General features: G+C 40.1%; 1 protein-coding gene across 3 annotated transcripts in view; it reads right to left on the bottom strand.

The window, feature by feature from the left end:
* Nucleotides 1-2,428: 2,428 nt before the first annotated feature.
* The window catches only part of trpc4a (transient receptor potential cation channel, subfamily C, member 4a), a 68,395-nt gene continuing 58,907 nt past the window's right edge, over nt 2,429-11,916 (bottom strand). For all 3 annotated transcript variants that reach the window (XM_040149801.1, XM_040149800.1, XM_040149802.1), the window contains 9 exons: nt 9,255-9,600; nt 7,814-7,953; nt 7,527-7,727; nt 7,279-7,400; nt 6,788-6,983; nt 6,480-6,674; nt 5,959-6,000; nt 5,424-5,513; nt 2,429-4,516 (listed from right to left, as the gene is read on the bottom strand). In XM_040149801.1, coding sequence (XP_040005735.1) covers nt 3,803-4,516; nt 5,424-5,513; nt 5,959-6,000; nt 6,480-6,674; nt 6,788-6,983; nt 7,279-7,400; nt 7,527-7,727; nt 7,814-7,953; nt 9,255-9,600 — 2,046 coding nt within the window. In that variant the 3' untranslated portion in view covers nt 2,429-3,802. The remainder of the gene's footprint in view (nt 4,517-5,423; nt 5,514-5,958; nt 6,001-6,479; nt 6,675-6,787; nt 6,984-7,278; nt 7,401-7,526; nt 7,728-7,813; nt 7,954-9,254; nt 9,601-11,916) is intronic.

The raw sequence follows: 11,916 nt of genomic DNA, 5'->3' as shown, positions 1-11,916 counted from the left end.
CCTGCAGTTGTGTGCCATGTCCGTCCAGACTCATATAACATATGTAGTGAAGACTCTGAGGGAATTTAATAAAAGGTTTTACGTGTTATTTTTTGGTTCGTGATATAGGGGTATGTAAATAAATCTGATTTGACTTGACTTTGTTAAGCTTTGTTTTTTTTTTCTCCCATATGTTCAATGTAGTTTTGTGTAAGTTCTTTGAGAGAAACAAAAAAACAGAGTCATAATCCTAGTATGTGATCACATGCTTGGCCAATAAAGCTGATTCTGATAGGACACAAAGTTGTAGCCATGACAGCTAAAAATTCTGAAAACGTGAATGCTTCACACACACATTTTCAACCAGGCAGCACGGAAGAGCTATACAATCACCAGGGTTTCAAGGCGGGGCAACCGAGATTGGTGCCATCAATTCAGTATCCGGCTGAATGTGAAATACAGCCTCACAGTCTCCCCTCCTGTTCTTGAGTTATGGCTTTGAATAAACGGCCAGAAAAGTCACTGCGACATTCTGATGTCACAGTGACCTTGACCTTGGACCTTTGATGAGCCAATCCTGATCAATTCATCCTTGAGTCCAAGTGAACATTTTCATAACATATCAGGTTCACGGGAATGGGGCTGGATGGACGGACGGACAGCCCGGAAAAACAATTCTCCGGCCACAGCGGTCGCTGGCGCAGAGACATATCAGAGTTCTCAAAGTGGCAACGTGTAACAACAGGAAACCTTTGGCTGACAGGGACCGGCGAATATTTACCGGTCAGCATCTGTACAACCGACCTGCAAAAAGCTGGTGCCTGTATGTGTGTGCTGCAAGTCTCCGTGTTATATATTTGAATATAATAAATCTGCTTGGAATTGTGAACCTTGTATGTAGGACTGAGTCATGTGTGGAACAACAGTACGCGATTGTATCATCGCTCTGCGTGTGTCTGTTTTCGTTAGTTCATACATTTGGTGCCTTGAGCTCAAGTTATTCACTTTTTTGCCCTTTGCTGTAGAAAAAAAATTACACCCTTTTTTCGGATTAAAGTGTCCACCGCCCACCTGGTTTAAAAGCTTGTAAAGTGCAATGAAAAATGGTACAAAAAAAGCAGACGTGCTGCACACTAGAGTATGCACGACCCATTTAATTAATTAAATGAGTATGACTGAATAAAATACAGACTCTTGTGTGAAAAGTTCCTCTTTTTTGTTCAGCTTTTTCTAAATTTTGAATTATACAGGTCATATTTGACGGGACATCGGGGGTTAGAACACAGAATTCCTTTAAACGTAAAGAGAATAACAAGAGTATTGAGAAAACAATAGGTTCATATCAGCTCACCTTGATCATGAATTCATGGATCTGACCTCAATATTTTATATTAAATACTACATTTTGATCCATCAAATGTTCTGTGATTTTAAATGTTTATATGTTTAAGTGTTCAGGTGAAATCTGGAGGTTGAGCTAATCAGTTCAATCCTAATTAAAAGTCACACATCAATGTTTTGAACTAATACTTTATGTAGGTTACATAATACTAATACACTAAATAACGATTATCCTAATACTAAAACACGATTTTAATATTTAAAATAGGAGTGTGAGCATATTGCAAGTTTGAGCACTTTATATTCATGTGTTTCTGCATCTGTGACAGCCTGGTTCAGTGCAGCTGAAAGATTCATCTCAACCCCAGGAGCATTTCAGCACAGCCTTTTGATCACACATGGAGCAGTGTCATCATCTGTTGAATATTTAATCTGTCTTTCACTTGCTTGGTCAGTTGTTTTCTGATAGAGATTACAGGTCACTGAGAAGTACAAATAGGAAAGAGACAGAAAGCAGCAAAAAAAAAAAAAATCAGTTTAGAGAAAACAAAAATTTACAGTCTGTGGTGATAATTAATTATAGGGGTTGGCTGTTCAACCTCCCGCTCCTCCACTCCTTGAGTAAGACGCCAATAATAATAATAATAACTGTAATTCATATTTGCCTGTGGAGAATTCCAACTGTGATGTGTTTTACACTTAACTAAACTTAAACTAAAACAAAATATAACACTTGTGTCAAAACAATCTCTAATTTCCTCTGGCCTGCACCTCAATCTTCTTCTCCAGAACCACAAACTAATCTAGAAGCTCTGAGCGATCAATCCAAATGTTCATTTGCTTTTATTTTGAAGCCTCAGGAGTGGAGTGAACCTCAGTCCTTTAAATAAGATTAAGTCAAGTAGAAAGACATTTTTGAATGACTTCTTTTTAAGAACATGTCTGGTAGATTGCCTGCTAGACAAACAAATAGAAATGTGTAAGATACATGTCAACTATAAACCCATTAACAATCTTTGTATGAATGCATAAGTTTAATGGAGTAACATGACCTGATGGTCAGGTCCTGGTACTAGGTATTTTGAAACTCTTTTTAAGGACATGGACATGTCTTTGAAAACAGGCTAAATCAATGAAAACAGCAAATAAAATAAAATAACCTTTGATCCAAACCAATTACTGTATGTTTTTCTGAGTTGTTTCTTTTGAATAGCTCCCAAGTTTTCTTCGGAATCAATGAGCCTTTATGAACGAGTGAATGAAAGAAAACAAATGCCTTAGAAAGCATTATCATTGTTAAACAAACTTTTGTTTATTGTTAAACACTTCTAGCAGCTATCTAAAATATAATGTTGTCAGCAAAAAGTGAAATTGTCAAAACTGACAAACTGTGTTGGCCCATCATGACAGCATCATAGTGTTTGAGTGTTGTCGTCATGTTTGTATCTGTCTGCAATCTGCATTGAACCAAAGGAAAAAGCCGAATATGAAGTGTATTTTTAGGTTTATTTCTCATCTATGTCTTAATCTCTATAACGTCATTCATACAAACAAACAAGACATCTAAAGGTACCTGTTCAAAACAGCAAATCTTTTCAAAAGTTTATTTTCTGTAGGAGTGATAAAACATGAATGATGTAGTGCTTTAAATGGTTAATAGGCTGTGTTCATATCGTATATCTCCCATTATTCTTTTAGTGGCAGTCGGCAACACTCTTCCCCTACATATGAGAATACTTGTTATGAACCGTCACCGTTAAATATACGATCCTCTTTGTCAGAATGATGAAAATCACAATCCCAGGTTTTTGCATAGAAAAACATTGAGTTGTTGTAGCATGATCAGAGCTTGAAACATCTTTGAGAATACTGTATGTCAGTGTACAGTGTGTAAAGTGCAGAAACAGACAGAATAAGGCAGAGAGTTGGGTCTAAAACAGAACACATCTATTGCTCTGGTGAGATAAGGATGGGAGGACATAAAGCAGTGTAGAGATAAACAGGACAGGAAAAGAGGTAGAGAGATTGATGAAGGAGAGAGTATGGTGGACAATGGGTAACTTGAAAAGAAGGGCACATGCCAGATAAGGTCAAGGGAGAGAGAGGAGATTAAAAAAAGAGGAAATCAGTTTCAGGAAATAATTACTCTCTAATCATCTGTAGGGAAGAGATAAGATGAAATGAGTTTATCCTAAAATCTATATTCCTTGCGATGCTCACACAGACCTCCATTTACCTTTGCTGCATCTTTACTGCTAATATAACTGCATTTTAAAATTCTTAAACCAAAGGCCTCCCTGAGTCTTCACAGATCAATGCTGATCATTAGTTTAGTAATTACTGGAAAAGCTAGACTCTGCAAAACAATGACACATACATTTCTAAAACAGCATTCCTCACTTGAACCTCTCACATTGATTGTCAGTCTCTGTCTTAGTCCAGCATTACGTGGCCTGTAGTTATGTTCACCTATCGCCATGCCTTACGCTTCTTCTCTGCATGTTCCTGTCAAACATCCGTCAGCTACTGGGTCAATGCAGGATAAACTCTCTTTGTCCTTTTCCTTAGTTTCTTTTTCCCCATCTTCCTCCAAGCTGCAGCTGGTATTTGAGATCTCGCTATCCTCCTTCGCTGCCTCAGTCACTGCAGCTTCTTCCGCCTTCTCTCCGTTTAAGAGCTCTTTCTCATCCTTACCTCTAGCCATATGCTCTTTGTCTTGCTCCTCTGCGTCTGAGCCCCCAGACTCTCCTGCTTCCTCTGATAAAGAGTACATCTTTCTGGAAATCTCTCCTGCGCCTGATGTGGCTTCATTGCCACCCCAGTGGCGTTTCTGGAACAGGCCAAAGTCAGTAATATCTTTGGGGAAGTTTTTCCTCTGGTTTGACTTTTCATGTGGGCTTTCATCAGAGACCAGGGACAAGAGTCCATTGGGTAGACCATTGGAGGCCTCAGGCGGCCTGGGTGACGCTGTAGAACTGCCCTGCTTGAGGATGGATGTGGTGATCTTGAATCTGTTGAGTTTGCTTTTCACCTGGCTGCTCTGAGGGCAGGGAGATACCTTGAGCGAGGAATTAGGGTAAGCAAGATTGGACTCCACTGAGCTGCCACTGGCCTTTGCCCCCTGTAGAGAAGGCTTCCCTGTCTTCATCATGCCCATCACTTCGTAACGAAAACTGGATATATCTTGCTTCAGCTCCTGAGAGAGCAAAGCAAAGAGTAAACTCCCCTGGCAAATTAACTAATGCTTTTCATTTAACCATCAGTCCCATCAGTCTAAGTTGTTGATATCTGCAGAGCACTCCACAGAGTATTGATTAAATTTCAGCTCAGTCAATACTAAGTGGATAAAGTGTGATTCATAAAATAATGATTGAACATTTTAACGTGGCTCCTTTTTTTGAATGTCTTAAAAGATCCAAACCACAGCTGACAAATGTTTTGTATTTATTTATGTTGCTGACTAAAAACTAAATATCACAAATTCAATCATCGTTAAACCTGCAGTAACTTTTTTGTTTAGCCACTTGAGGGTAATGGAAACACACCATAAACACAACACTGACATACTTTTTTATGTTGATATGGCACACTTGTTGGCACACAGTTGCTTATTTACACATCCAGCCACCACAGACCAACATTATCACTCATTTGGAGTCATTCGTGTCCACCTGATGAATGTTAGCCCAATATTCACACTCCTTTAAGCTCAGTTTTTGGTCTCCACCAACTCTTAAGGGGAAAAATCTGGCTTTTTAGGTGGTAAATGATCCACTATGTTCACTAAGGTAGTTGTTAACTTTTTCTGTCTGTGGGCGGGTTTTTCTACTGAAAACAGCTGCCTAGTCTGGCCAAAGATGAAACTCATAAGAGCGGTGGGATAAATCGAAACAGCAAAGTTGTGGGGCGGCAAACCAAAACAATGTGCTGACAGATTCTATGAAGCATTGCTCTGACTGTGGAGTTGGGTGCTCTTTCTCTGTGGATTCCTCACTAGGAGTTACCGCTGTGAATACATGTAGTTATTTGATTTGATGTTGATATAGAAATATTGATTATAGTGACTTCAAATCTTTTTCTTTCCCTGTAGAACCTGAACCTACCTTAAAGTTCTCTTCAGTTAGGCCTTCCTCTGTTTTGGCATCTCTGATCATGGCGGCCACGTAACGTTTCACCAAGTTCCTCAGCACCTCCTACAACAGTAAAAAAACAAAAAACAAAAAAGCCCCTTTGAACACAATGAAATCTACTAATGCTTAAAATTGTTGTTGAAAGTGTTGTTTCAACACAAAACCCACAATCAATCAGTCAGGAAAAAGGTAACAAATATATATGCACAACAGAAAACACATTTTAAGCTACAACTCCAATTTTGCAATAACCCCCTGCAGATGTGGACAAATAGGAAATCCTCTACAGAGAATGGTGATAACGATCCCACTGAGTGTAATTATTAGACCTTATGTATGACGCATCGCATATGCATTCTATTGACGGTTTGAAATTTAAAGTGAAGAAAGGCAGTTGAAGAGCAGAATGTGTGATCAATCACACACACCCATACACCCATACACACACACACACACACACACACACACACACACACACACACACACACACACACACACACACACACACCTGATACTGATGGTTTATCCTCAGATTCTCAGCTGCTCGCTTCTGTACAGGAATCAGATGCCAAGGAGAGTGAGTTAGAATGAGAGTTGGGCATGAGAAGGAAAAACAAAACATATTTGACTTTTCTTTACAGAACTTTGCTGTCTGTGTTCTCACAACACATGGCCCCTGAGAGTTGCGACAGTAAAGACTTCTGCTCTAAAATGTGATTTCTATCATCCGAGTAAAACGGATTCCACTCTTTAGGGCTGGAACTAATGATTATTTTCATTACGGATTAATCTGCCTGTTGTTTTCTCTTTTAACTGATTAATCGTTTTGTCTATAAAATGTCCGAAAACTGTGAAAAATGCCATCATAAAATCATAAGTTGTCATCATAAAATTATTTGTTTTATCTCACCATCAAGCCAAAAACAAAGATATTTAGTTTAGTGTCATAATAAATATGCTCTACTACTCTTACGAAATGCCTTCCGCACAAATAAGAGCAAATAATGGTGGACTATTTATCCGACTTACTCCAAGAGATCCAAAGGTTTCATGGTGCTTGGAGTTTGTCCTCTTGCACACTTGCCTCTTAATCCAACACATGAGGTACCAGAATGATTTGGGGCTGGGGATGATGTTGAACGGGGCCGGCAGAGTGGCCCCTTCTTCAAAGTAACTCATCCACAGCTTTGTCCTGGCAAACTTCCACTCAATGTCTGCATGATCCTGAAATCAAGATTAGGGCACATTTGAAAAGCATGATTGTATTGCATCCTCTATTCCTCACACAAAACGTGGCTTTTTTTTTTTTTTTGCACTTTGTCTGTTTCTGTGCTCACAGCAATGTGCTGGTAGGAGTTGTTCATCATGGCAATGAGCATGTTGAGGAGCACCACCAGTGAAATGATGTTGTAGGTGCCGAACATGGTCGCGCCAACAAACTCAGTGAACTGGTGGTCCGCATCCACGTTGGTCACGTACAGGCTGATCAGGCCAAAGATTGACCAGAACAGAGACTGCAGGGTCTCAAATAACCTGCAAGGGAAAGATGCATGTTACTAAGATAATTATTTGGTATTGTCATTGTTGGGTGAACATCAATTGATTTTTTATAAAGCTGAAGAAAATTCAATTTCCCTCGTGTTTATGAACTTCTTAACAAATTCTCTCTCTTAACAAATGAAAACTTTTTGTGCGTCATCACACATTTTGTAACCAGTAGCACACCAGTATACACAGACACACAACTCTCTCTTTCTTTGCCACTCAATTCACAACAACACACATTTACGCTACACGTGCAAGCAAATTTATATTCATGTGAACTCACGTGGAGAAAGCGTTATTCTGCTCCACACATCGGATACCCTTGCATTTTTCCTTGTCATCTGAAGCCTTGGTCTCATAGTAAAAGTACAGCTGGTTCAGCCCATTAGCAAATGCCAGTAGGACCTGGAGAAAGACAGCATGTGCAAAGTGGATGCAATTATTTAAGCCAATCCATGTATTTCTGCTATATTTACTGTCCCACACTTCATGTTTATGTCCCCGCATGCGTGGAAACATTTGTGTGTTTACCAGACAGTAGATGAAGAGGAACTTCAGGATGTCCAGCAGCATTCTCCCAAGAGAGATCTGCAGTGGTCCCAGATGAGAGTTGGCTGTGAACAGCGAGATCAGGCGCAGGGAACTGAAAATGTTTGCTATGGCAAACACTGCCTCAGCTACTAGTGTTGGGTGCCACATTTCCCACTGGTTCCTGGGTTTACTGCCGCTGTACTGAACAGGGAAAAAAATAAGGAACAGATAAAGTGAGATCACACTACACCTGATAATTCTACGGCTTTTCCTAGATTATTGGATACCTTAGTGTAGGCTACAATCTTGAGGGAGATGGTGGCCAGGTATAGAGAGTTCATGACAAAGTCCATCAGGTTCCACCAGTCATGGACATAGTCTTGGAAACCACCATCCCACATTTGCTTGATCTCTGCCCAGATGAATCCTAGAAATACAGAGATTGTCTTATCATCTGTTCGATAAATATCTGTATACCATGGACATGGACAGTACATGTTTCTGGCTGGTATCAGTTAAAATAGTATAGTTATTTTGGGCATCCAGGGTTGTGCGGATCTGCTTAGACAACTTTAGGTGAGTGAGAGTTCAAGCTTGGGTGGTCATGAAACGCCCCTGACTGAAGCACCACTACAAAAGGTCAGAATCTGCATTCCAAAATATCTGGTTATTTTTTATTAACAAGACTAAGAGTTTGCAGCTCTGTGAAGCTGAAATTAGGCACTTTGGTGCTTTGAGTTACATGCTAAAGTCAGCATACTAACATGCTCATAATGATACAGCTAACATGCTGATGTTTAGCAGGTATAATGTTTGCCATGGTCATCATCTTAGTTTAGCATATTTGCATGTTAATATTAGCAGATACACACTAAACTCAAAGTATGACAATCCAATCCCAAACTACAGTCCAGTCAGAGGGCAGGTGGTTCCGTTACCTTCGTCTCTGCCGCAGGTCCTGAAAGGTGTAGTAGATTTTCAAGATGGGCGACAGCATAGGCTCTTCCAAAACCCGGGTGGGTTTGCATACATGCACAGCACACAGCTGATTGAACGCTGACTGGACTCTGCTTTGTGATTGGATTGTCCTTGTCCAATCAGATTCAGGTGTAGAGAAAGGGTCAAAATTCGTACTTCAGCGTCTCACACACAGTCCGGGAACTTTGAGTGCTGAGTTTTACATGCAGTGTTCTGCTTTGTATCTGTACACAGATGTTCACCAAAGCACTTATTTTTTCACACGGCTTTGTGTAACCTCAGCCTTGATATCATTTGTTCACAGATTTTACTCACATTTGTAAAAATACAAATCTTCTCTGCCCATGCAGAAAGTTGAATATATTTTACAGGTTTACAAAGGTTGATTTACAGCTACAAACTCTGGAACTATTTGGGAACATCACTTTACCAGCTCATATTTCTTTGTGACCCCAATTTCGAGCCCATAGAACTGTTCTGAGTTTTCCACATCTCTGATGTGCACCTCTGATTCGTCATCTCCATAGCAACGTCAACTGAGGCTCATGGGTATCATGGTAATCAGAGCCATTTGTTACAACACACTGAAGGAAAAACGTGATCTTTTAGAAGTGAAGCTTGGTAAACTGACTACAAATTAACTTTAAAAAATGGGTGATGAGTTGAACATCTCCCCTCCTTGACCATGGTGTTATTTTTGTACACGAGGACCCCCGCATATAACCCTCAGTTCTCACCGCCTTTACTCACCCAGGACCCAGGGCAGGATCATCCACTCCACAGTAGTTGGCGCGGGGCCCTGCCTATTCTGCCTGTCCTGCTCTGTGGTGACAATGTGCTGGGAGGCGAGGAGCAGCAGGAATAGGAAGGTCAGGTAGGATGACGTGTGGCAGATGAACTTGATGAAGGGCTTACGGATGAAGAGGCCATAGCGACTCTTTGGAGCGATGAGGTAGCAGAGAGCAAACACGGGGTAGAGGAGGCCGATGAAGACACAGGTGAAGAACTTCCCTGCCCAGTGTCGCCGCCTCCAGCCGGGGAACTCATCATACCACCGGGATGCCAACAGCTGCTGGCAGTTCGGCTGAGCTACAAACTTTAAGAAGTAAGAAAAGGATGGGGAGAGTTAAACTTTTTATCTGTTTGATCTGCAGAGATAAAAATGACTCAGAAGAACTTCTCATACACTAATCCAAGGTATGATTGCAGCATGTAAGCCTGCCGATCATCTGCAGCAAGTTCCAGTTCAGAGCACACAAACGGACGTGTAGAATGTGTCGTAGGTGTCAAAAATTGAAGGGTAATCATTATTACATGGATATATTAGAAGCACATCAGATAATGGAAGGAAAGGAAGCCTTACAAAAGCAGCAAGGCCAGTGCAAAGGAATCTGCATGTTGTCAAGACACTAGAGGATCAGGTTTTTAAGATTACTGCATTGCTTCTCATGTTGTTTTTTCTTGAGATAATAACTCCTCCTTCAGATGTCTGAATATAATTGGAACTTCATCTAAAAAGACAATATTTTGTGAGTGATTGAATATGTTTGGAACATAAATCAACATGTAGGAAATATTTTGTCTTCTTTTCTGTTGCATGGCTTGTTCGAGGTTTTTTGTTGCAGGGGGACCCATCCTTTATGTGACTGCAATATTTAAAAAAAAAAAAAAAAAAAAGAAAAAACATTGGAAAAAAATCATCGTAAATTTTGTCAAAGTTAATGTCGTAACTAGGTGCAGGTTTAGAACGTTCAGCAAAGCCAAAATGTCAATGCATCAAAACTGCAGCTGTGCTGTGAGACTGTCATAGCCAAAAGGACTGTAGCTACATCAGTCGCCTCTGGCGATCATCTAGAGGCATCTGGGTTGCATTCTTGTAACTAGAAAAGAAAAAAAAAATACTATACTATAATTGTATAAATGAGTCTGACAGCATCCACCTCCAAACACACTTACGCAGGCACACACAATGTTGTGAAATTTCACTTCGAGCCTCTATATCAGAGTCACAATGTCAACCGGCACTGGTGGGTGCAAATTCACCAACTCTGCAGCCTTGTTACCATGGGAACCAGAGATCCCTATGTGCGTCGGGGTCTGGAGTAGAATGGCTCATATTTCCATACTTCAACTACCGCAATATTTGAGAGCAAATGCAGGGAGTGAGTACAAGAGATTGATTTCAGTGATGAGTGGAGAACAAGAGAAATACCTTTTCTTTTCTTTTTTAAATTAGAGAGAGAGAGAGACACACAGAGAGGGAGCATTAAAGTAATAGGGATGATTAATGAGAAGGCTTCAACTCTTTGTATCACCAGTATATTCTCATATTCTAATAATGGGAGAACATAGGGCAAAGAAAAGAAAGCCCCCGCTGATTTTCTCTTTTCATATGACTCCTTTGAGCGTGAGCCTTGTTATAGACAAAATGGCTAACCTCATTAAGTTGCTCCCAAAGTCTGAAGCAGACCCGTGGGTGCAGGCTGAGTCTCGTAATGAAGTACTTTAGCCCAGAAAAAAAAAAAGGAAGCCATTGTTTTTAGATTCTGCAGCAGCTTTGAATCGAATTGTTCTGTCTGTTTAAAGAAAGCGTCAATCATTTTATCACAACTGTTCTGTCACAGAGGTATTTGGACTTTTTGGGGGCACAAGTAAGTGGCCCATTCATAAAAAAAAGGGTTCATTGTTAGCATACATCTTACACCACTTGTCAGAACACTGTTTCCAATCAATGACAGTAAACAATAGGTACTTGAGCTCCCTAATTTCTTGCCTTAATCAGCATGATGAATGAAAAACTGACAGTGATGCTAATGAGGTCACAAATTGATATAACTAACGTTACAATTGGGAAATGCATCCATGCTAATATATTTGTCCAAAATCTAATCATTAGATTAGATTAATTACTTTAAAAAGGGTAAATTTTTGGTCTTAATGAAAAGTTTTTATTTAGTTACTTTGTTCACATTATCTTATTTTCCAGAAAGACAGAATCAACTTTAATCAGTCTGGTGAGCAAATGCGGCAAACTCTAGCGAGCGTTCCACTTTTAATTAATGGAAATCTTTCCTTCAAGCAGCTGGTGACATGCAGTGTCATCTTTTAGATACTGTTTGGTAGGTTAGAATGAGCGAGAAAAAAACCCGCCAAGCTGTTGTCAAGAGAGGAAGTGGTAATTTCACATACACCCTCCTCAGTGGCAGAAGAAACTGAGAGAGGATAATTTGCCTGGGTAAATTCTTTTAATCAATATTTCTTAACTTCCATTCGTTATACAAAATATTTCCCTATCCTAAAACCTCTCTTCTAGTCCTTCGTTCTGGGGGAGAAAGTCCGAACATGTCACATACGGTACCTCTGATGTGGCACCCTCCCTTTGTCTGTCACAATCACTAACAGTACTCATTAC

The sequence above is a fragment of the Xiphias gladius genome, chromosome 17 (genome assembly GCF_016859285.1).
Source record: "Xiphias gladius isolate SHS-SW01 ecotype Sanya breed wild chromosome 17, ASM1685928v1, whole genome shotgun sequence".
NCBI lineage: Eukaryota > Metazoa > Chordata > Actinopteri > Istiophoriformes > Xiphiidae > Xiphias > Xiphias gladius.
Note: the sequence above shows the minus strand (reverse complement) of the source record. Positions and strands in the feature narration are given on the sequence as shown.